Source organism: Vanessa cardui, chromosome 5 (assembly GCF_905220365.1).
Source record: "Vanessa cardui chromosome 5, ilVanCard2.1, whole genome shotgun sequence".
In the NCBI taxonomy this organism is placed as follows: Eukaryota; Metazoa; Arthropoda; class Insecta; order Lepidoptera; family Nymphalidae; genus Vanessa; species Vanessa cardui.
Genome location: NC_061127.1, coordinates 12,733,068 through 12,759,681, shown reverse-complemented (window position 1 = coordinate 12,759,681; position 26,614 = coordinate 12,733,068). Strand labels below are relative to the sequence as shown.

The 26,614-nt window shown below is 34.0% G+C and overlaps 3 protein-coding genes across 3 annotated transcripts; 1 reads left to right on the top strand and 2 right to left on the bottom strand.

The window, feature by feature from the left end:
- Nucleotides 1–604: 604 nt before the first annotated feature.
- On the bottom strand, nucleotides 605–10,580 carry LOC124530110 (coiled-coil domain-containing protein 40). Its single transcript, XM_047104111.1, has 19 exons — nucleotides 10,406–10,580; nucleotides 9,834–9,946; nucleotides 8,994–9,132; nucleotides 8,590–8,676; nucleotides 8,160–8,292; nucleotides 7,682–7,839; nucleotides 7,158–7,271; nucleotides 6,527–6,657; nucleotides 6,245–6,387; nucleotides 5,743–5,843; nucleotides 5,088–5,270; nucleotides 4,360–4,605; nucleotides 3,564–3,732; nucleotides 2,893–3,101; nucleotides 2,409–2,528; nucleotides 2,224–2,319; nucleotides 1,957–2,157; nucleotides 1,472–1,630; nucleotides 605–984 (listed from the first exon to the last, which is right to left on the bottom strand). The coding sequence occupies exons 1-19, from the start codon at nucleotides 10,559–10,561 to the stop codon at nucleotides 652–654; spliced, it is 2,991 nt and encodes a 996-aa protein (XP_046960067.1). The 5' UTR covers nucleotides 10,562–10,580; the 3' UTR covers nucleotides 605–651.
- A 601-nt stretch (nucleotides 10,581–11,181) lies between these two features.
- On the top strand, nucleotides 11,182–18,342 carry LOC124529932 (intraflagellar transport protein 56). The gene is made up of 12 exons (XM_047103874.1): nucleotides 11,182–11,370; nucleotides 11,613–11,744; nucleotides 12,425–12,608; nucleotides 12,976–13,031; nucleotides 13,336–13,511; nucleotides 14,468–14,614; nucleotides 15,052–15,175; nucleotides 15,278–15,457; nucleotides 15,766–15,963; nucleotides 16,327–16,482; nucleotides 17,296–17,402; nucleotides 18,109–18,342. Exons 1-12 carry the CDS (start codon nucleotides 11,368–11,370, stop codon nucleotides 18,305–18,307), a joined length of 1,662 nt encoding a protein of 553 aa, XP_046959830.1. The 5' UTR covers nucleotides 11,182–11,367; the 3' UTR covers nucleotides 18,308–18,342.
- Nucleotides 18,343–19,716: 1,374 nt separating this feature from the next.
- Nucleotides 19,717–21,889, bottom strand: LOC124530070 (cuticle protein 7-like). Its single transcript, XM_047104058.1, has 4 exons — nucleotides 21,732–21,889; nucleotides 21,383–21,526; nucleotides 20,949–21,179; nucleotides 19,717–20,424 (listed from the first exon to the last, which is right to left on the bottom strand). The coding sequence occupies exons 1-4, from the start codon at nucleotides 21,741–21,743 to the stop codon at nucleotides 20,323–20,325; spliced, it is 489 nt and encodes a 162-aa protein (XP_046960014.1). The 5' UTR covers nucleotides 21,744–21,889; the 3' UTR covers nucleotides 19,717–20,322.
- Between the last annotated feature and the right edge of the window lie 4,725 nt (nucleotides 21,890–26,614).

Below are 26,614 nucleotides of genomic sequence, written 5' to 3'. Positions count from 1 at the left end.
GCCTGTCCGCCGTCTGTCCGCCGCCTGACCGCCGCCTGATCGCCGTCTGACAGCCGTCTGACCGCGGTCTGTCCGCCGTCTGTCCGCCGTCTGACCGCCGCCTGACCGCCGCCTGACCGCCGCCTGACCGCCGCCTGACCTCCGTCTGTCCGCCGTCTATCCGCCGCCTGACCGCCGCCCGACCGCCGCCTAACCGCCGTCCACTGTTGACTGCTCTCTGACTAACTACTAAACGAATAAACTACTTCGAAAAGTGGCAGAAATGTGGAGAAAAAGGAATATTGTAATTGTCGAATCTTAAAGTTCACTCTCAAGGGAACAAATATATCTTTTTAATTTAATTGCAATTAAAACGCGGTTGCCATTAGTAGTAATGAAATATTATAGATTTCCGTTGTTAAAGACCAAAAGAAAGAATTAAAAACCCAGCAGACTTATTTTCCTATCTTTTCCGAGTCTTCCCATTAAAGTAGCTTTGTGTAAATTCTATGGAATTGGTGATGGCTTTATGAAGTTATTGTTTCGTTGATAAGATTAATAGATTTATTAAAATAATGCGAAATAAATTATATCTTGTATTAAGTTTAAATAAATTTAATGTTAATATTGAATGTGTTTTATTAAAAGAATTATAAACATTACAAAGACATTTTAACACTCATCCGACTTCTCGAGTTTCTCTGGTATGTTGTCTGGGTCCTCTTTTACCTCAGCGCAGACGCAGTCGTCCTCGACGAACCTCGGCGATCCGCCTGGGGAGTGGATGTTCAGAGTGTTGTGTATGACTTCCAACTTATCGTTGAGGTGCGGGTACTCGTTTGCTAGAGCTGTAACGATTTGGTTGAGACGTTCGTTGAGAGCAAGGGCTTGATTGTACTCTGATAGCACGACAGATTTTGGCTTTTTAACGCGCACCGACTGCCGCTTTATAGCTGTCGCCAATTCACTGCCGAGGCGCTGACTGCGAACCAACCGTTCTAGTAGCTGAAATAAAATCGAAATTTATTAAGATAAATACGGGGATGAAAACTTATCACCGAATCGGTGTAAGATATGCCATTCTCATTACGTAAAAGTTGTTTTACAAAATGGTTTGATATGCGATGGTGTGTTCTAAATAAATACTTAAAATAATGAAATTTGGAAACATTGCTTTTAATTTTTGGCAAAAATAAAAACAAATACCTTTTTATCACACGGGAGATTTTTAAACATTAATTCAAATAACTTTAAAAACTTGGTTATTTTGTTCACTTATATACGCAATTTAGACCTAGATGTGGCCTTAACCCTCAATAAAAATACCAAAATAGGCAAAATACACGAATATTCCAAACTATATTTGATTAAGTGAAAAGTTCTTTGGAATCCGACCACTATCGAATAAATAAGTAAAGTCTAAACAGAAACTGCCGTATTCGTAATACAACCAATTATAATAATTTTCCGCATTTAAGTAATGAGTACGTACCCATTGCTTCTGTTTTTCCGCTTCGCGACTCTCCTGCAATAGCGTGGCAATGCGTTCTTCGAGCTGCGCGTTGGCGGCGCTCGTCTCGGCAACTTCGCGGTCCACGCGTTCCTGTTCCTTGAGCAACTGCTCCAGTTGAGATTTACTATCGCTTAAATCCTAATCAAATACAATTCATCAGTCATCAAATTAAACAATTTTACCATGCCATATTACCAACCTATCTATCAAAAGTTTGATAGATAGAATTTCTAACGAATAAATTAATAACACAACGATTTCACGAGAAATCTTAGAGTAGGTAGGTAGGTATACAAATATAAATTCCTCTAAACTTTATTAGCGCTTAGTAAAAGATAAATTTATTGTATCCCCTTAAATTAGAATAGAGGTAATATTATAAATATAAAAGTGTATATGTGTAATGTATATATATTAATATTATACATACTTGTAGTTGTATGAAAATTGAAATAGAGTTCTACCTTAGTGACTCTCGCTACGTCAGCCTTGGCCAGTCTCAGTTTATGGTAGTAGCTGGATTGTGATGTTTGGCTGGTGCCGTGTGCCTTTTCCACGGCTGCAGCTGCTCGATTCTTTTCCAGAGCTGTCTCTCTGCGGGTCACGTAGAGTGCTAAGTCTTCTCCTAGCTTCTCGCCAGTCTTGCGAAGTTGCTCACGACGAACCTTAAATTTTATCATTTTTATTATGACTTTATTTATCTTTCTTATGTGTATATTTATTGTGTTTACCTCCATTCTGTGAATTTCAGCTCTCATCTGACCGATTTCGCCGGCAGCGGATTTTGCGTTTTGTATGTTTCTCTTAAGGTCGACGGCTAACATACCCTGAAAAAGTTAAGAATAAAGATATTTTGAAGCAACTAGAGTGCTAATATAGGAATTATGAATGAATACAAATCTGTAGCGATTTGTACCTTTCTTTGCCAAATCAATGCTTCCCTTTGAACGCGATCCAACTCTTGGGTTAGGTTTATTTTCTCCTTTTCAAACGCTTCAATATCTTCCTCCATCTGTATGATTTCTGTTTCAGCATCCTGTAACACACAATTATTCATTGAGTACCTCCATTAATATTATAAAAAATAAAAATCATCTGATTAAATGATCGCGTAGATACTGGCGATATTATTTATTCTTGAAAATAATTAAAAGCAGTTTTTTTTTATTGTTTACGCGTGCCTATATTATTAAGGCCTTTTAACCTTGGTACAGTCGGGGTAAGAAAAGATTCGTCACCTTAAGATCTATTTTCGTGTGCTCAGTATGAGTAATAATTTGCCTTACCGTTAATTAATTTTATGTTTAGATTTAAAAGGTACTAAGAGTTTAAAACCCGATTAAGGAATGAATTTGAAAACTGACGAAGTTTTTCTGTACGTAACAAAATAAAAGCTTTACCTTTAAGCTGGCCGCATATTCATGTGTAATAGCGAGGTTGGTCTTCTGCGCCATGTTGTTCCTATCTGCGGCGTCCTTGCGCGTGCGCTCGAGTACCTCGAGGCGCCCGCGCAGGTCACGCAGCGTGCGCTCCACGCGCCCGCGCTCCGACAACACGCGATCGGATTCCGCCTGGATACGCATAGTCTTCTGCTCGCAAATTTGAATCTCTGGAGTGATCAGTTACACCCATTTTATTATTACATAAATAACTTACAATGATTCAGTTGGTATCGACCTATTAAATAAATATATATATTTTTATTCTGCCACCGATATCAGAATTTTATATTATCTTAAACTTATTTAACAGTCGAATAAGGTCCTGGAATTGCACATATAGAACATAGCAACTAACATATACTTAAAGTTTTGTTCAAAAATGGCTTATTTTTCTTACACCGCCTATTAATAAAAGTAACACTTGCCATCAAATGATGCAGTCACCCATCATGCATGACCCTTTACATTTTATGTATAAACATATTAATAAACAATTAAGACGTTTAGGTAAAGTAATCATTAAAAATAAATCAAGCATCTTAAGCGAGTCGATTATATCGCTATGAAAAGTTATTCAAGAAATCAACCTTTTCTCTATATCTATTCAAGATATTTAAAAAAATAGTTACGTTTATTGATGAGGTTTATGTCGGACACAATTTTTTGATGATGTGAAGTGAGCTTGACCACGTGACCCTGAAGTCGTAACCACTCGCACTGCATGTTCTCAGTGCGCTCGCGCAGGCCCTTGATCTGCTGTTCCAGTTCCTCGATGCGGCGCTCTTGAGGTGATTTCATCTGTTAAGATTTATTTATTTTAAAACGATTATATTATTCTAATTTTGAAAAAGTATGACAGTTGATGGACAAGGTTAAATGACATAGAATTATTCGAAACTATTATTTATTATAAATTATTCGCCTAAATAGGCGACAAATTTACAAAAAAAGGCATTGTGATGTGTAAAGGATCGAGCAAACTATAGCCGCGGTGGGCCTCAACGCATCGCATTGCAAAATTACGCCAAAGCATACGCATTACGCCATAGCAGGCGCATCGGGCCGCACCGCAACCCAATATCTTATAATCAGTCAGGTTTTGGCAATCTAAGAAGATGTGGATAGTGCTTGTTGATGATTCGGTTTCTGTTTGGTAATTCGCGAACAGCACTCATTCAGCCGTCTACTTGTTGCGTCTGCTAACGCACACTGAGACGGGCCGCATTGCAACGCATAACATCGCCGCAAAAATACGTCCGGCTAGTGATGCGTCAATGCTTTGCGATGCGGCCCGTTGCGGCCAGCCTAAGGTGTGCGATAGCCCATACAAAATGTATGAAACTAATCCAGGAGATTTTTTGTTATGCGTTGCGACCCGCCTCAGTGTGCGCCTATCTTATGTGTTAAAATAAAAACATGCCATACGTCAAATATCTCCTTCAGCGCGTTATATTTCTTAATGACAATATCCAACTCCCTTTGCTTTCTCGTGATGACGAGCATCTTCTGCTCGTACTCCTCCTGTAGCTGGTCTATCTCTTGCTCCCTCGCTCTGACCTTCGCCAGATTCTCTTCCATTAGAGCATTATTCCTCGCCTGACGGTTTCGATGCACTTCTATATCCAGCATGATCTTCGCGTGTTGGTTTTCCATTGACATTAACGAGATTTCCTGTTGAACATAAAGTAAAGGTTATACGACACCAATATATACGACAAGCAAAACTGCACACACACACAGATGTTTTCTGCCATATTCATATTATACTAATTCTTTTTCTGCTGATATAACTTTTATGTTTATTAGATTGATTAGTTAGAATGTTGTTCCGTTAGGAAAAACAAAAAGCTTATCCTTATTTATTAATTCACATAACAATATTCAAATTCAGTTCATTCAATCTACCCAGATCTGACATCTGTATAATAATATCAAATTTAAATTATAGATGTGTACCATTTTATATTTTTAACTATTTTTTACTTTAAATTTGCTTAAAACTAACAATCTTTCGCGTTATAAAGTTGGCTGGTAGAGAAAGCAATAGTGTTTACTATGTGAAGTTCACATTTTATACAATTATATTTTTTAATAGAAAACAATGTTCGATCGACAAAAGTTACACAATTTTAAAAACTCCTAATAGACCTTACTTGTTTTCGTGACAATTCTCTCATCTTCTTTATACCATTAGCCATCGACTCGACGGCTTTGTCATTGAGGAGGCATTCCTGAAGATTTGTCAGTATTTCATTCTCCAACTTAAGTTTCTGCTCTGTCCGACGATCGATTTCTTTTTCTGTACTTTTCAGAATGTTACTCATTGTCTGGTTTTCCTGTGAAAAAATTAATCCATTATTACTATTATGAATTCGATACACATGATTTTCGAGATACCAAAACTATTATATAAATTCGTACAAATTTTATAAACCTTTTGTATGGAAATATTTTTTCGACTTATGTTAGACATATGTAAAATAACTCTGTAGGAACTTATGTACTGTAAACATTTTAGAGTAATCAAATCAAATCAAAATAAACTTTTTTCAAGTACTTTTGAATCGTCATTTAACTACCACCGGTTCGGAAAGTAGATTCTACCAAGAAGAACCGGCAAGAAACACAATAGTTACTCTTTTTCAACATTTAAAAAAATACAGTCATGTTAGTTAATACAATTATTTAAATTAATATGCATTAATCACGATAAAATGTTACTTCCACTTATATGCCTACCTATTAGGTATATTATTATAAAATTATTTTAAGGAGAATCTTACTAAATTTAAAGTAATAGGTACTTACAGATTTTATTAGTTCTTCGTCCCTTTCCGTCATTTCAATCGCCTCCGACAGCTCCGCAATTTGAGTTTCCAGCGTTGTACGTTTTGCGTCTTCAGTGTTAACTATAAGCATTTAAGTTAAAGATAAGAACACTTTTATTGTACTTTTACTTTTACATATAAAAAGACAAATAAATTTTTGCATATTTCACATGCAATAATTATTTTAAGTTTAAGTTTTCGGTGTTGTTGCTTATCAGAAACAATATAATATCACGTACCTAAATGTGTAAAATATACAAACATATTAAAAAAATAATTATTATTGTCCATACAACATTTTTTTCAATTTCATTTCGTTCATTTGACAACCTCAAGCTTTCCGTGAACTATGATTCTAATAGGAGGAAAACAACAATCAGTTAAAATCGTGGAAGCACAATAAACGCATATACTAATTTTTTAAATATTTTATACGGAATATATAATTTACTTTTGTTATTTAAATAAATTTATCAACTTACAAATTTTAGTTGCGTTATTGATGTCATATGTTAGTTTATCTTTATTCATCGATATTTCCTTTCCTTTGTTCATCTCTTCCATCACCACCTTCTTCGTGATCTCCAAGTTGTTGAGTAACGTGTGATAGTTTTCTTGTAATGCCCTGTCCAACAGTCACATCAAATTGCACTATAACAATACTTTAAACAAAGCAAGGCTTTGGAAACTATCCTTTTTAATTAACATTACTTTATTATCAAATTTAAAATTAATTGAAAGTCATTATCAAAGACTATTTTTACCTGTAATCATCTCGCACAGAGTCATAAACCTTATCTCTCTGCTGTATGTTGATCAACACCGAATTCCACAAGCTGACGAGACGTCGTTTTTCCAATTCCAAGTCTTCCAATTCAGCTGCGTACGCTGTTACCTGAACAATTGGGTTATATCTTTATGCGATATGGCAAATAATCCTGCATGTGGTTTATTAAAACCTGACGAATGTCTCCCAACACCAACCCGCATTGGAACAGCGTGGAAGAATATGTTCCAAACCTTCTCCTCAAAGGGAGAGGAGGCCTTTAAACCAGCAGTGGGAATTTACAGGCTGTTGTTGTTATTGTTGTTGTTGTTGTTGTTGAATGTCTCCCAAAAACCAGCGCCGAAGTAGCGTGGTGAAATAAACTCCAAAGGATAAAAGGGCTTTACCCAACAGAGCGACGTTTAAGGGCAGGCAGGTAATACCTGGCATACAGAATACGTTAAATTTTAATGCATGTTAAAAAGATTATGTAGAGAAATTGAGATATTCATTAAGGCTCCTGCGCCTTTTTCATATTATGAAATGTATGCCGATATCAAGTCTCAAATGTAATTCTGAAACTATCAAAAAAATCAGATGTTTTTCATACAAATACATCACATACTTACTTTATCGTTAACTTTTTCCATTTCAACATTTTTTATTTCAAGTTGCTTCTGGAACATTTCCAATTTCGATTCCAATTTCCAAACTTCGTTGCTGAGGCTGTAGATGATCATATCCTGTGTGATAACGATAATTAATAATAAATCGAAATAGGTACATACACATTTTAAAGATTAATCGTATTAAAAAAAAAACCTATTTATTTATCATTATTTAGTATGTTATTTAAAAATTATATAAGTATATTTACTATATTTATTCAATTCATTTTTAAAGTAATTGAAGCAAAGAAAAAAGTTGTAGATTTATTGGCTAGCTTGTTAAGCCGTAGGTGTCAAAAGTCCTGTTTTCAAACTTAGGGCACCAGGGCAACCTAGCAAATAGAAAGTTATGGGATTTCCGTCAGAAGTTGGAAATGTATTCACTAAAGTTGTTTAGTCTCGGTTGAAGGTCTTACTTTGACGGACAAAGTATTAACTCTATCAAATACGATATTTTGTTTGATAAATAAAATTAAATGACTTACAAGCTGTCGCTTTTCATCAGCGAGCGTCTTCCTCTCGACCCTCATCTTGTCAGAGACGCGCTGGCTGACGGCGAGTTCCGACTCGGTCTCTTCACGCCACGTCTCCAACTGGCGACAGAGCGTCGTCAGCGCCTCCAGCTCCTCTGTAGCTTCGCGTTCTGAGTCAGAACATTCAAAGCATAATAGTAAACGTATAGTTAGTAACAAACTGTGAATATCCCACTGCTGAGCTCAGACCATCTTATCTTTTGAGGAGGTGGATTATAGAAAAGACAGATTTTTTAGTCGAGCCCGCAATGAAATAACGAATTAAAAACATTAATAAGCATGTAAAAATTAAGCGATTGCTCGGGTTTAATCCCGCTAATCGTGCAATCCAAGCTGTTACGGGAATGTTTTGTCTATAAATAGGTACACTGATCGAAACACAACAGTACAATATTTATTTGGAGACTAGTTAACTGATGAAAACTTGTACCGGCATGAATATTCTCTTCTAATTTTTCCTTAGCGCGCTTGTACTTCTCGTTGGACTCCCGAGCACGTTCTTCCGCCGCCTGCCGCTCCAATGTACGTTCCGCTAACGTACTCTCATATTCTTCGATCAATATCTATTAATAACATCAATATTAATACATTACTTCGGATTATCATACTCCTATGCCAAATAAATGTTTATTATCTTATGCCATATTTTGATTTAACATTTTGATATTAAACAATTCGTTTTAACTTATTTCCTTAAACAATAGACAAATTTCACAAATATGATACGTCCAAAAATCAATCTTCACTTATTTCGAATATAACTCGAACATTCTAAAGACTAGGTACGGTAAAAAACGTGTTGTGGTGTTGGTACTATGTTTGTTGGTTGTAAATTAATTTAAAAATATTCTTCATCTCACCCTTTGAGCATTAGTATCATGATCACTTCGATATATCTCTTCTAGATCTCTCTCGTATGATTGCTTGCTTTGTTTGAGCTCATCTCGCTAAAAAAATTAATTATTTCAATCGTTTTTGAATAATACAACCTAATAAAAAAATTAAGAGATAATTCCAACAACAAACAAAATAAAATGTTTCTTAGAATAAATAAGACTTGAAATTTGATTCACTTTTAGGTATTTTGTTAAGTATTTAAACATATAGAAAAACTATTATTACTCATAAATCATAAATTTGTAGAAATCGCCATTTTTCTTATTTACCTTTTTAAGATAAATAAATGAAACGGTAGCCAAACTATATAATAAAGTGCTATTAATTATACAACCAATTTAACAATTTTATATATTAATCTAAATACCAATCTAGTTATTTCCCCTTCGGCAATAGCATTTTCCTTTTCTAAAAACCTTTTCAGCGTATCTTGAAAGCGTTTCATCAAGGGATGAGTAGATTCTAGGACGGCAGGCATTGCACCAAGTGGACGCTTACCACGCAATCTTATAAAAAATATTATTCAATAAGCATATCAGTTACATAAATACAATTAAATGGAAAAAAGAATATTTTCATCCACATCAATATCGTGATAATTTCGTGTTGAAGTGTTACATAGAGCTTCATTTTGATTATTTTAAACTGCCTTCGAAAGGATTTTTAGTGTATTTGACTATTTTCGATATCGACTTATACAATAATACGCCACAAATTAGATGTAGCATCGGCAAAATTCGTAAAACCGATTACTGCCGATTTACACAAACAATAGAAATAGCTCCCCTATCGCGCCATTCGACGCTATTCGTCGCTATAGACTGCCGCGTCAGTTCAACCCGAGAAAGCAAATCGACGTGTCAAATTGAGGAAATTAGGTCATATGATATTACACGTTGTTACGTTTGAGTAGAGATCATATTCACATAAGAAATAAATATTGATAATTTGGGATGGCGCACTTAATTCGTATGTGATCGGTTTTACCAATTTTGCCGATGCTACCTGTAGTTGTGTCGTAGTATAGATGTCTATAAAATAAATGGATTTATAGATATAATAGAATGAAAAACCTATAGGATTATATCCTACAAGAATAACGGAATTCTTAAGGATACTTAGGGATCCGTATTAATTGAAGCCATATATGTAAATTAAATTTATAACAAAAATATTAAGTTTTCACGTATAAATTTAGTGTACTCACTCATTAAGATCATCTCTTCCAAGAATTCCACATTTGCATTGATCAGGGGGACAGGAGCAACAGTTACAAATGGCGTGCTCTTCGACAGGGCTGTCACACTCACATAAACCGGGCTAAAATAAGAAATATAGTAACATATTAGTGCGTGGCAATCAATTGTAAAAATACTTCAGACATAGATGGAAGGCTATTGGTATCTAGTCTGCTTGAAATCTGCGATTAAAAGCTTAACCCACAAAGTCGATACGGTATTATTAACTCGGTATCATTTTTCCCCATTCATAGACGAGAAAAGGTAAAATAATCATTATAAGAAGCCCTTAAAAAGTTTTTTAAATACATCGTTTCCCGCTGAGCAATGGCTCCAGCTTTTATTTGGAGGTCTGACCTCAGGTGTCCTTGACTTTTTGTTATTCGATCAGAATCAGCCTATTTCAATTTTGTTGTTTTGATCCCCAAAACGTAAAACAGTGTTTTTATCATGTTTGACGTCGCTAAAACCTAATTGTTTCGTAATAGCATGCGGAATAAAATGATGTCTTTAATTTAGGAAAAATCGATTAAATTCTTACTTTTGGGTAAATCATTTCCTCATTTTTATAAAGTAAACATGTTTCGTTATGTATGACGATATCATGATCATCTCTTGGGCACGTGCAATGAGGAATCAGAGGTTCTCTCTTTGGTTCGCTATCTTTGACGCATGGACACGATGCAGGATCAGTCATTATTAAATAAAATAACTACAAAATACAATATATCGCAAAACGATATCAATCACTATTAAAGAAAATTTGTTGCTAAGAAACAAACAAGGATAGAAGTAACTTGTTTCGATGACTATGGCCTGGCGTACCGAGGCTTAAAAAAAATGTTAAATTAAAAAAAAAGTCGTTTTTCTTTTTAATTTACTGTGTATAGTATTTAAACCTCCAAAATTAGTTTTCAGTTGTTTACGCTCAACATCAATCTACACTATTACTACTAAATTTCAACGTTTTTTATCTAGATTATAAGCCATGTCAGACAGACGGACACAAAAATGTAGAATCGCTTTAAGCTCTTACATATTTCTTTGGATGTAAAAAACACCTAGAAATAGATAATGCTTTGCATGCACTAGACACGCTTAACGTTAGGCAGTCGTTTTAAATATCATATCTAATCCTGTTAAACACTCATCCGACAATCCTGACCCATTCTTAGAGTACAACTCTAACCCCTGATCCAACTAGCGCGAGTATATGCCGATGGAAACTGGCATACTTATATACAAAAACGACGCAACCGTCTTTTCTACAATATTTAAAATTGTACACAGATTATATTGTATGTTTTGACCAAAGAGAAAATATTACACTAAAGTTCTGCTTGATGAACATATGTTGTTGTCATGGTAACCAAATACAAACAAAATTGCGTTTTGGTGAAAGTTTTTTCAACATTATAACCATTTTAAATACATGTATATGTAACGTAATATAAGACAATATCTTGAAAATTTTTTTGAAGAACTTTCTAACTAATCATAATTATGGTAAGCATCATTCATTGTATGTAATAATTTAAAACAGTATATTTAAAATTTAATGGCACACACTGAAGACGTAAATTTACTTTAGTTAAATTTTGTAACACGAACTTGTGTGATGATTTTTACTCATATGTAAACAATCATCATCAATCAATACTATGAAACCTTAACATAATTGTATAATTTCAACATGCAATCATAACATGAGCTTTCATAATGGTTAACCCTACACGAACTTCTTGCAGATTTTAAGTCGGTCAAAACCAGCGAGCGACAATCGAAGTCATTCTAGTGGTTCTGGTAAAAAGGCAACTTTTCCAGAACTTGAAGACTTCATTTTAAAAAGGGACTATACCGGAGCAATTACCATGCTGGAGGTATCGTACATTTTGTGGACTAAGTGAATTATTATTTTATACTTAATGGTAGAACTTGGTGCTAACCAGTCTGTGTAACACCCACTCATCATATATTCAACCGTCAAACAACAATACTTAATATTGTTGTGTTCCAAATTAAAGGATAATAGAGTCAGTGTAACTGGAGGCAAAAAAGACATAACATCTTAGCTCCCAGGGTCGGTGAAACATGAAATATGTTAGAAATTGTTTATTTAATTAAAAAAAAATGTCCGTCGTGATGACCTCTTATCGTCAGGTTACCTATTTGCTCACCTGTCTTTCTATTACATAAAATGATAACTAAGATTTTTTTTTTATTATTGCCTACAATTCAATACAAACAATAAGATAAGCTTATAATACCCACTTACTTAGCGCAGATTAAAGGAATATAGGCAGTTTTATTGGATATTAAAAATGCTGTTTACTCTTTTATAATTTTCTCATAATATGCACATAACAAAAACCTAAGAGCTCTAAAAAATATTATATATACCTACTGGATATAGCAGAGTCATATCGATCAGACTAAATATGTGCAAATTACGTTTCTGGATCGTTTACGAAGCATGAATGTTCTGAAATCAACTATGAGGTAACCCATTTTAAATGCAACGCTAAAAGTTTTGTAAGTAAATTCCGATTTTATATTTCAGTTTTTGAGACACGACGGCAATACGGACGTGTGGATAAACGCGTGGACAGCATGGTGTTGGTTCCACCTCGGCGAGTACAAACGAGCTCTAGACGAATATCTTGAAATTAAGAAAAGGGAAAACCTTACCCCTAGTATAGCTGACAATATCGCATTAGATCTTGCCGTTTGCTATTTCTATTTAGGTAAATATTTATCTTATTGCTATTATAAATTTATCATTATTATTTAATATCCAAACATGCTCGACCTGTTCGTAATTTTTCGAAAAAAACGTTTATAAAATTTTTACTACAATAATATTATGAACACTAGCCTATAAATGTTGCAGGAATCTGTTAGGATTTAAATGGACAACTGCTTAACGCCAATTCTCCCAGAAAATAATGATAGATAAATAGACGTTTTTGACATCATAATAATATCGGTCATGACATTCGATACGAATGGATTGTGATGAATCAATTCTCTACTGAAAACCCACCGCATAATTACGTATAAAAAATAAAAAAAGAATATGACAATAGTTTTTAATTTATTACATAATTTTAGGCATGTATACTGAATCCCAAGAAGTTGTCGAAGATGCTCCAAACTGTCCTTTAAAGGTATAAACAAAACCATTTCATGACAAACGATTTATATGATTATTAATTCAGAGATGTTGTATTAAAAAATATTAAGTGCTTCTACACTCATAATATACTTACTACTAGATGATGCAAGTTCCTCAATTCTTGAAGTATTACTAATATTTATTCAAGAAAATACTCCTATTCAAACAAATAAAATCAGAATCATGGCTATTTTTCTTAAATGAGAGCTTTCAATTGAATAAAAAATAGATGCAATAAATGGATGTGCTCAGAACTTGTTTCATTTATTCTGACAGTAATATATCGTTACTTCCAGTGTCGACTGCAATTTCACTTGGCGCATAAACTGGGTAACGAAGATACATTGATGCAAGCTCATGCAAAACTGCGCGATGTTCCCGAAGACCAACTTAGCTTGGCCTCTGTACACTATCTTCGCGCCCATTACCAGGAGGCCATTGATGTTTATAAGAAACTGCTTCTAGACAGACGGTTAGTTTAATTAAGAAAGGTTTTGTTTATGCATTATCAAAAGGCATTTTTATTGCAAATATTTTACATTTTTATAACATTTCAAAATAGTCTTAATATTTACTTGAAATGAACTTAACAATCAAATTGAGGTGATTAATACAATTAACTTTGCAGTTATAAAAGATACCAGACTGACGAAACAGATTGGGTGAAAATGTTACCTCATGTTCCTAGGTACCTACTCATGATGAACCTCAACAATATTTATTTCATTTTATTTATTGTTAAACTAGTATATACAATTGATTTATAACAAATAAATTAGTTGGAAGAGCCGCAAAGTATATGAGGAATGTAATTTAGAAAAAAGTATTTTCAAGTTTCCTGACGACGCTTATCAGTAGTTTACATTTAGTCCTATTTACTTATTATTCGAAATCGATACACGATTCAAAAGTGCTCGCAAGATCATGTATATTTTAAACTTCGCTACACAACATAACACTCTCTATTTGAATATTTAATTTTAGATACCTAGCAGTAGCGGTAATTATATCATTACTTTCTTAGAATTTAATTAAAATATATTAGTAGAAAATTTGAAATTAATAAAACCAAAAACAGCTAAAACGAAAACGACAAATAATTATAAAATCGGAGTTGGACATAAATTATTACACATACATTTACATTATGTTTTACCGTGCTTATAATATAGCTTGTTGAAATCATTTACAAGTAATCCGCATAATTTTTGAACCAAACACGATCACTGTATAAAATATGTATCCGAGTTACTTTTAGTTTTCTCCTAGTTACTTAGTTACGGCGCCTACAATTTTATTATATGTAAATACTTACTCAATCTCAAATTGCATCGATTGCATGGATCTTCCACAGGGGATAATATTTGGTATCATATGATATTACATGTTCACGATAAATGACAAAGGTATTCATTATAACCGATCCAGCACGTACATGGCGCTCAATGTATATGTTGCGCTGTGCTACTATAAGCTGGACTACTACGACGTGTCGCAAGAAGTCCTCGGCGTGTATCTGGCGCAACATCCCACGTCGACTGTCGCTGGAAATCTAAAAGCCTGCAACCTGTTCAGGTTTGTACCGATCCCAAACTACTTACATTCTGTATAATAATATAAAGTATAGTACGACACATCTTAGACGTAGCATCGGCAAAATTTGTAAAACCGATCACATCCGAATTAAGTACGCTATCCCAAATTATCAATATTTATTTCTTACGTGAATATGATCTTTACACAAAAGTAATAACTTGTAATATCATATGAACTAATATATTCGTCAATTTGACCCGTCGATTTACAGGCACTTGCTTTCTCAGGTTGAACCGACGCGAGAATCTATAGCGTCGAATGGCGGTAGGGAGCTATTTCTATTGGTTGTGTAAATCGGAAATTATCGGTTTTATTGAATTTTCCGATACTCCATCTTAGTTGTGTCGTACTATACGTGATTAATATCAATTACTTGTCTAAAAACATGCCCTACATCACTAAACTATTTTTAACAGACTATACAACGGTAAAGCAGCTGAAAGTGATTTAAAACAAATATCATCTGAACAGCACACGTTTGGACAAGATCTCGTCAAACACAATTTGGTTGTGTTCAGAAATGGAGAAGGAGCCTTAAAAGTAAATTAAAACAAGCTCATAATTTGAAATCACAGCCTTTAAAGATTTAAAAGTAGAAATTGAAAAAAGAAATATTCATTTTATGATTGAAATATTTTAAAGGTACTCCCAGAGCTGGTAGACGTCGTACCGGAAGCTCGTTTAAATCTAGCCGGGTATCGGCTGCGTCACCGCGAGCCATTGGAAGCTCGTGAGCTACTGGAACCCTTACAGCCGACGTCACCCCTTCACTACATACTCAGAGCTGTAGTCGCAGTGCGTCTTTATAATGAAACAAATGATGTAAGTGCAACAACAAGTTTTAATCTTTTTTAAGAGAATGAGAAATATACTATAGAATAGGTTAGGATGTCATGATGTCAATAATGTGAACTTAGGCCCGTTGTTATAACGCCTATGGAAATTCTCGACAATCTAAAATGAATTTGACAAAACCAAAAATATTATTTTCTTCTTCATACCTCGGTTTAAACAAGTTTGCTTTTAATATGTTAAACAAATGAATTATCAAAAAAGGTATATATTTTATGCTAATTTTTCTTTAATCTAGTTATGTTTATTAAGTAATCAATAAAAAAATATCTTTTAAGGAGGAACAAATGAAGTTAGCCCAACAGAGTTTCCACGTAGTTGGCAGTTCAGCGTCCGAATGTGACACAATCCCGGGCCGCCAGTGCATGGCCTCCTCCTACTTCCTCGCCGGTCAGTTCGAGGAGGTGCTCGTCTATCTCAACTCCATCAAAAGCTTTTTTGTTAACGATGATACGTTCAACTTCAATTATGCTCAGGTATTTTATTTTATCTTTATTACATACATATTATCCTGAGTCTGTTGGATATTCTCATGAAAATTTGCATTACGAGTTTGTTTTAATTTGATTGCTGATAATTTTAATTACTATTATAAAAATGATCATACAGTATTAGATTATAGAGTCTATTTTTGATTTTGATTTTATTTGATATTTGCTTAAATAAAAACAAAAATTAATTTGAAATATGTTTGTTAATTTAATATACGTAATTTTTAACAACAAGACATATTAGAATTGTAATTTGTTATTAAAGATGTGGAATTGATAGTTGAAAACCGAATGGCTAAAAAATTAGTAAATTAGCAATATAAATATATTGGATGATTTTTATATCAGGCAAAAGTGGCTTCCGGCTTCTATCGAGAGGCAGAGGAATGCCTGTTGGTCATCCAGGATGAAACTATACGCAACTCGTTTACGTACCTTGCGTGTCTGTGTCGCTGTCATGTTATGAATAAAGAAGCTCAGCACGCCTGGGAGATATGTGTTAAGGTATATTCGTAGACATTCCATGCGAAAACTATTAATATACTCAATGTAACAAAATACATATGTGATTATGACTCTCGTCGGTAGTGGAGGTGTAATATTCTCTTGATAAAAATAAGTAGGAAGTCGTTTTTATCTGATGCTTTCCCATTTCGTTTTATGTAGATTTTAGATGTACTTTTATTGAACAAACAATTTCATAAAAACATTTTTACTTGGTAATAAAATATTACAATTTTGTGTTGTACCTATGTATCTTACGGGAGTAGTACGTCTCTTAGTAGACTACAGACTTCCCACAGACCTTTGAATTAGGAGACATACACGAATAATCATTGTCGAGCCTTTTACTATACCGCTAATATCTATAATAATCGATATATAATCTTATAATTTTTAATGTGACTATACGAGTTCCATCGAATCTAGTATTACTCCCATTTGCTCATGTAGGTAATTAAAAAACGTGATTATTGAATGTTATTTATGAGTAACATGAGTCGAGATGGCCCAGTGGTTAGAACGCGTGCATCTTAACCGATGATTGCGGGTTTAAACCCAGGCGAGCACCGCTGATTCATGTGCTTGATTTGTCTTTATAATTCGTCTCGTGGTGAAGGAAAACATCGTGACGAAAAACTTCATGTGACAAATTTCATAGAAATTCTGTCACATGTGTATTCCACCAACCCGCATTGGAACAGCGTGGTGGAATATGTTCCAAACCTTCTCCTCAAACGGAGAGAAGGCCTTTAGCCCAGCAGTGGGAATTTACAGGCTGTTATTGTTTGTTGTTATGAGTAACATGTTATGTAGGCTGCTGGAACACCCGACAGCTTCGCCCTGCTGCAGTTGGTTGCTAACGACAGCTATCGCATGGGACAATTCCTCGTAGCTGCCAAAGCGTTTCACATGTTAGACAGGTACCTACATACCCACACTCAATTATAAGAACATTTATTTATATATTACTAATAGAGTTGTAACCAGTTATGGTCTAACTCTAACTGGTTCAATTCGCACGGCGTACCGCCATACGACTTGATTGACTGCTTAAAATCTTAAAAATGAGTAGCGTTGCATACAAAAAAACAGCAATTTCAATAATATATTTATTTATGGATTTGTTTCACAGTCCGTATCTTGTAAATTATGATTCAATGAGTAAGTACCACAATTTTTCCATCGACACGTACATACACTGAGCACGACATTATAAATACGAGTGAAAAATTATTGATGACCTGACTTTGCCAATAGAGTATAGAAGGCCAGTATAGGGCTCTTTATAAAATGAAAACGAAACAATTAGATTGCGATAATATTAAAAGAATTAGGTCTATAAAAAAGATACGAGGAATTTTGTTTTTACTCATCCATTAGAGATTTATTTTTGCAAATAATATTATCAATATAACGATTACAAGTTGGAGTTCTTTTTCCAAAATCTATCGAAGAACGTTTGTGCACGGAGTATGGTTTTTGCCAAAAAAAATGTCATTTTCAGTTCAAATTTTTGAGCACAAATGTTCAAATACAAACTGACAAATCAAAGAAAAACTAAAAAAAACAACACTATTATGTCCATGAAATATATCAAATACATATTTATGTGACTCCTGCAATTAGATTAGACGGTGGTCCAGAAATGTGGGAAGGTTTGCGTGGAGCGGTTTGCGGCTGCGCACAGGCTGTGGCGGCCGGCGCGCCCGCGGCTCAGCTGCGCGACGCGCTGGCGCTACTACGCGGCCCGCGGGCACACCCGCGCGCGGAGCACATCGCCAGACCCATCGCTAGATGGGCGCAGCAGAACAGGATACCAGTGTGAAGCGATAATATTATCGATATTATAAGTGCCTAACATTTATTCTACGCACGGGTGCAATACTTATTCTAAATATATTACAGATTTCTTTTATTTACGACATCGCGTCTCAAATTTTGTTTTAATTGTTTCCTTACTATATTTTCCATGTATTATATACAAAAACCTTCCCCTCGAATCCCTCTATCTATTAAAAACCGCATCAAAATCCTTTGTCATTTTAAATATGTAATGGTCTTATGTTTACATAGGGACAGACAGCGGTAGGCGACTTTGTTTTATACTATACTTACCGATGCAAAAAAAATTAAGTTTTTCTTTCATTCATTTCCGCAGCTATGAAATCGATAATCCACATAACTTTATGTATTGACTAAGTATGTATTTGTAAAAATCAAACGAATGCAAAGTGAATTAGGTATTGACAAGTTAATTAGAACATTGCGCGCGTTTGTACGCGGTTGAAATGCGCAAGTCCTAATTTACGACGTTTTTTCCACCGTAGTCGATGAAAAAATAAAAAATAACCTTGCATTTGATTGAAAATCCAAGGCGGCCCACTATTACACGTTGAACATGATATGAGAAACATTCACCTACATACTTCGTACGAAACGGAAACAGTCTCATACTGCTTGCTCCGAACGATTTTCTCACTAATTCAATACATACAAAATATAAGCTTACATTTGTAACGATTCCGACTAAAATTAGTATAGTAATTTTATAGCCTGTAAAATTCCTAGTTAAATAATAAGTAATTTTTAATATGTAATTTAAATAAGTTAAAAATGCTTTTAATATAAAAAAAACGTATGACAATCATAACCGTCGGAAATTTTATTTACGATATTTATTTTCCAAATATTTTTTTAATAATAAACAAATGTATACCGATGTTGCATATGAACAAAGAGAAATGTTAGATAAATAGAATATAATAATTGTAACTGAATTGAATTAAAACTTATATCAAGACATTTGTACGAATATTTCTTTTTCTAAAAACGACATATAGGTACACTACTGTGTAGTGTTCGGACTGCGGCCGACTTTATCTAATGGAATCGTTGATATTTTAATCGATTACCTTTTTAGGTAACATAACAAATCGGTGAGTTAGTAGGTACCTTTACCTACTACATTATACGAACATGCCTAGGTATGTCTAAATTTATTGAGTTATTTCACGAATTAATAAATGTCTAATATTTTATAAAATAGGGAGACTTTTCTGTTTAAATTATAATTAACTTATGAAATCAAATTGATCTTCAATTAATTGAGCCGAGACATAAATAACATTAAGTACCTACATAATACATATGTACGTACCTATATGTTACAGTTTACAGTTGACAAATATTTTTTTCTTATAAAAAGATAAGGTTCTTGAAAATAAAAATAAAGAATACCGTAAAAATGGCGTTTTATTTAAAAACTAAGTACACATTATATTTACATGTAAGTAATACAACGCGTCAAGATCAAGTCCGTAGCAACAGTCAAAGCAGAACTAAATAAATAAACAATAGGACAGTTTCATTCGGCTCTCGGGCGAGGTCATCGACCTTGTTGCATCGCTGATTGGACAAACACACCGTCAAACAATACCTCTTTCAATAACAACATCGCTTCCATTAAAAATCCAAAATTACCAAACATCTTTCCAACCTATTCTACACAGCAGAAAACGGTTATAGAAACTAATACATGCCAAAATCTATTCCTTCTCGACTTTTGTAAGCTGATAAAACTTATACTAAACTTAATCCTCAAAGGTAATATTATAAACAACACTGAGAACAACGCTTTGTACAAGCCTTCGTTCTCTAATACTTTCAAATAGTCTTATCAGCTTGCTGTACTGTAAACTTAAGTTTAATTGGGCAGAAGACGTCAACAAAATCGTCGTCTATGCTAACTCAACTAGATATCTAAAGTTTAGGCAGAAGTCGTCATCCGAACCCCTTTTTTCCATCAGCGATACGACAAGTAGTTTATAGTTAAATTAGTGACTAGCGCCAGGGGTGGCCGATTGCGGGCAGTGCGTACTTGGCGACCGGGGCGGCGACAGCGACGTGTGCTGGAGCTACTGCCACGTGGGCCGCGACTGGCGCCTGCAAAGCATTATTAACACAAATGAAGTTTCAAAAAAAAAGTTAATTAGATGCTATCATTAGTCGCATTGTACAATACACTATAATGAGATATTTATACAGATTAGAATTTCGTCGTGGAAAATTAAAACAAAGAGGCTTTTACGACTATTTTGTCTACATTACATCGGTAGCTTTACGATTATTTAATTCAACATTGTAAGATAACGATTCACGAGTTCTTTTGGTGGGTACTTGAATAAATACTATTTTGATTTAATAACAAAATCGTATAAAGCATAATTTAATTATCTTGTTATTCTTAGCAAATGGCTCAATTTTCGGATTAATTTAATATAGCTAAAGAATAAGGGGGTTCAAAACTTCGCTAACCATTTCAGTATCTAGCTCTACATTACGTGTCTAGTAATGTCAAGTCTCCATGTATCTTGGGTTAGGGTGTACATGGAAAATAAATTTTTAGGATATTGCCTTAGTATACCAAAAAGGTACCATCAACTACAATAACCACATTAAGTACTTACCGCGTGAGTACCACCAGTCCTCTCAACGACGGCATTGAAACCGTTGACCTTGTCGGCAGTGTAGGTGACCTTCCTGAGGTGACCGTCAGGCTCTACCAGGCTGTAAGATCCGTGGACCACACCATTCTGTAAAGTCTCCTGTGCGTCCTTGTGGTCGCCAGTGTGGGGATCAGCCACACCGTAAGCGTAGCTGTATGCCGGATTCGGGTCAATGGGTTCCGCGTGTACGACCTATAATGTTAAATAATATTAAATACTGCACGCGAAGAGAATTCTCTTCGAATACGCAAGTAGATTAAAAATTCAGAGTTACTTTTTCATAGTAACTAAGTTTGAACTGTATTCACAATATTTAGTACAAAGGTGCGGCCGCTTGTAACCGTTTTGTGTTTATGTAATGTAATAATTTTTCAAATATAGTAGGAAAGACTTACTGGAGCAGCAACAGTCTTGTAAACTGGTGCGGCAACAGCGACAGGCGCAGCGTAAGAGTGCGAGACCGCCGGCGCCGCGTAGCCGATGTCGTAGATACCCGGCGCCGCAGCCGCCAACGCGCACGCGCAGCATAACATAAATAACTAAAATGGACAAAAGAAACACATAATTTTACTAATTAACTATTTATTGTAATATTTAATATCAAGCAACACATTTTATGGAATTAATTAAATAATCTAAATTTATCGTTATTTTTAGATTACTTTAAAAAAATTACAAAATCAATTTAACTTTAGATAAAAAGTAACAAAATATAAAATATCGTCTATAATAATATGATTATACCTTGGCGTACATGACTGTCGCGTGCGCTGTTCGTGTGGTCTGAAACACTATGGCATGTAGGGCCCCGTGCAGGTATATATCTGCGCCGGAGTGGACAGTTGATACAGTTTCGCAACCAAGGATACGGCACACTTGCCCTACGCGTGGCCCTCACATGAAAGTATAATATATGGATTAGGGGTGTATTTAGTAATATAGTAGTAATACTAGTATCTACATATATAGCAGATAGAGAACTCCAGGTTGGAATTCCTCAAACTGTAACTAGTTGTCGACAATTTGTCAAATCTATCAGATTTTTTTGCATGGCATAATTTTTGTGTTCACTGACGAAACATCTGTACCATGTTATGTTACATTGCAATATTGCATACTGTTTTTACTACTAATAATATAGTCGGTGGATTATTGTAGTGAAAATTATATCATAAAGCAAACTCAATTGAAGAAACGACAAATAAAGACCTTGTTTGTTAAATCACTCGCAATAATATTTTGGGTAAAATCTATAGTTATCCGGTACGTAACGGTACGTAATCTGACATGTTTGACTAAGTATTAATAGTGACCACTTATGACCAAATGCCCCATATAATGCGAAACAAAACTTTGACAATTCATCAAATCAAATTAAAACCGAGTCACTTAACACTTAATTTTTATACCAAATATCAGATAGTTAGTTTTGACGACCTCCGTGGTCGACTGGCGTGTACACCGGTTTTCATGGGTACCCCACTCCGAGGTCCTGGGTTCGATTCCCGGCCGAGTCGATGTAGATTATCATTAATTTTCTATGTTGTCTTGGGTGTGGGTGTTTGTGGTACCGTCGTTACTTCTGATTTCCCATAACACAAGTGCTCAGGATACTTACATTGGCATCAGAGTAATGTATGTGATGTTGACTTATATTTATTTATTTTATTTATTTATCAGATAGTTTCTGCAGAATTTTGTTGTTCTTTTTTAAATAAAATTAACCTCTGACCTCATAATCACTTCGCGAATGACGGATATCGTTTCTAGTAGCACCAGTTACCACCACAAAATTAGTATTTGTTTGTTGGAGTACATTTGATTTTATTTTAAGTGATTAATATTAACCTAATCGATAAAGTATTGACTATGCCTCACTGTAGTACAGTTCCTTTTCGTTCCGGAAAAAGTAAGAACATGCATTTTTGAAAGATAAAAGTCACATAAACGGTGGTTACTAGCGATTCGCAAGGACTCCCTCAAATCTCTACAAAAATCATGAAAAAATGATGAATATCCGCAATGAAAGTCATGCATCAGTACACGTTTATTCTTCTACAAAGTTAACTAATCAAATAAATCAATCAACAAACAATCGGAATCCGCTGCGGGGCAAAGGTTGCAGGTTAACTTCCTAACATCCGATATTTTTTTAATAATATTACCTAATACTAAATGGTCACAACCAACCATGATCATTGGCTCTGTAAGATAATCAACCATTCTTTGCATCGCCAGAGCGCTGCCAACTACACGTTTCTATGGCTCAATTAGCCTTCAAATCGGAATACGACTAGAAAACAGTAATCCTAAGAATTACTGTTTAGCGGTAGAGTACCTACGTATCTAATATACCTACCCTTATATACCTTATATAACTTTAACTTCGCTAACATAAATAACACGTTTTTTCACGAATCGACAAGAGTACACATGATAACTATGTAAATCTACCAATCGTATCATGTTAATATTCAGACATTTATTTATTTGTCTTTGCTCTACCTGTGATTGTAATTTGCTACAGACATTTACTAACAGTGATAGATATAGACATTTAAAAATATAATGCAAGTTTTTGTAATAGAATACAATAACATATATGTCTAGTAAAGTGTATTTTATTCGTTAAGCATACAACTGCAATTTAGATTAATTATTTGATAAAGTCTCATTTTCGATTCCACTTTATGAGAGTAACTGGGTTACGCATTGCGAAATGTATGCTACTAACAGAACAAGAATATTTGATTTAATTTATTTATACTATAAGTAAAATAATTAATCTTCTAAAATATTTATCCATATATGTATTTATAAAATAAAATAAAAAGTAACAACTTGTAAATGTCCCACTGTCGGGTAGACCAACTCTCTTAAGAAGAAGCTTGGACCTTACTTCAACACGCTGATTCTATTCGGAGAGATAGATAAACAGTATAAAGTGGACATGACACTTTTAGTATTCGTCACATCGCGATATTCTTATATGAAGAATAATAGTCAGAAATTTGATCTAACCCAAATATCCTAACAATTGGATTACGTCGACATGACCTTACGTCTGATAAAAAAAACCGTAATTAAATTTGCAACACGTCAAAAAAATATTTCAAATTTCAAAAACAACATCAATGTCTTATAAGCTGCACTTTAATGAACCAAGTTATTTATATGCAAATGAAAAGCGGTGTACTTAAAAGCCGCTGCGGCTTGGTTTGATGTTAATATCTAACATACATTAGCAGGATGTAGCTTGTATGTAAATTTGTTATATATGTCAAGAAATAACAATATAACATTGTCACACCTGTTTAAATGATCTATGAAACCGAAGATTTTCCAGCAAATACAACACGTGGAAATCGATGATGAAACCTCATATATGGGATGCCATTAGTATACCCAACAACTCGTAGTAGAGTATCCTGGCGGAAAAAGACTCCAGAAGAGGAAAGGATGCGTTGCAACGAAAAACCATTTGAACAGTTGACATTTACTATTATAATTATAAAATCCTAACAAGTTTGTCGTTTAATAAATGGCTTAAAATATCCGGGAAATGTTCATAAAACGGACAGACAATCGAGTACATTATACTTCATTGACCAGTCCATTTATAATTATTGAACAATGAATTAACGTAAGCAGGAAGGTAGTTTTCTTGATACAACTGTCAAATGTTATAACGTTTGTTCTCGATTATGCGTAATATATTCCACAACAGTTAGTTAAATAGCTAGTAAATCCTGTATTTCATAAAATGACTTTTCCTATGCAATTCTCAAGGTTTTTCATTTGCATAGGTTCAATGGCTTAGTCGTAATGAGGTATCAAAAAGACAAACGAAGTAAATAAATAATTATAATTTTTAATATATACTAAAAAAAATCTTATAAATATAAACATAATATTTAAAAATATAGTAAGAGAACTCAGAGATGAAACAGTCATGACAATTTTGTTCAGTTTACTTGTAAGTAATAGCGGGTTCATGCAATTCGGTTTTTGCCAAGATTTGTTACTAAAAAATAAATAAGAAACAAAAAAGATTCAACACTGGTTGAAATACAATGTACATATTTCATTCAGCACTTTTAGGCTAAAATCAAATAAAATTACATGGTTGAGAGAGTTGATGAGGTGCTGTAAGAATTGAACATAATTATCGTTAGCCCAATAGATGTACATACAATATATCAAAAAAGGTGACTTAAGATTTTTTTTTAATTAAAATAAAGCATATTTTACACGTATGTAATACTACTTTTGGAGTAACCAAAGTATAAAATAAAATTCAAAAGGTGAACTATTAGAGAGATATTGGGTGCTTGGATAATCCATAGACCAAATGTTCTTCATCGAAACAATTAAACAAGTCAAGTAATACTATAAAAGCACCGCAGGCGGCGAGTCTAGTCAGGGGAACGCATTTCAAAGTAATGTAGGTCACATTGTTAATACCTAGGCTATGTATGTTACATAGCTATGTAGTAGTGCCATGTGCGAGCTAGTTTAAATTTCATATTGATCGGCCGCGCCCATTCATGTGTTAGGCACATAATTTGAGCAAATGAACTTAATACCTTCCATGCATGACCCGATTTTTTTACATGTAAGTAATCTAATTGTATTATGTATTTTTTTACATTTCTTTTTGAAGCTATGTAGGTAGATGGTTTATGAAATCTAGGCAACTTTTAATAAATTATTAAGTAAAATATTTTAATTTGTCCCAAACATTTAAATCTAAAACTTTGAGGAAAGTAATATTTTGTATATTACAATAAGAAAATAAGAGCTGTTAAGAAATAAATCTATTGAAGCATAATAAAAGTCGGGTCGTGAATAATCGCTCTATGTCCTTATTTCGCAAAGCCAAGTCTTAATTTTGCACTTTAGTACAGCGTGTAAGCCCTTTCTTATCAAATAAGACTCAAATTGCCTGGCAACATACGCTCTGCACATGGAGGTAATCATTAGGCAGGTATCCTGTTCTAGTGCATTGCGGATTGCGATAGCCGATAAATGAGATATGCGATATTGGTTAATGTTGACTCACACTTGAAAACTCGACGAATATGATCAATTCTAATTTTAAACCGTACAAGTTATTATCTAGTTATAAGTATTACAAAATAACTGCTGTTTTGAGTTAAAATAGCTATATACAAGTTACAAAAAACAAAACAAACATTGTGTGCTAATCTCGGGTTAATTTCGTATAAGTATTAAAATTATTAAAAACGTCTTTAAAAAATGATAACAACGGAAATTTAACGTACTTATTTTTTTACTCTTGCTGAGGACATATTCGTATTAAAGTTTAAGTACTTATACCTATACACGTAATTTATAAAACGAATAAAATTAAATAAATAATAATGTTCGAAAAATCGGGTTTTTTTCGAAACTACATGAGGATATATTTCTTTGCTTCACAGTTAACGTTTTTAGATTTTAGAACTACATTATTATAAATATTTACTACATTATTGTAAATATGACATGGCTGTTGATAAATTTGTATTTTTTTATAATTTATTTATTTAATCAGTTCTACGGATATTCTGACAGATTGATACGACGAATAATGTAAACCTTTCCATCAATGCACTCAAACGCAA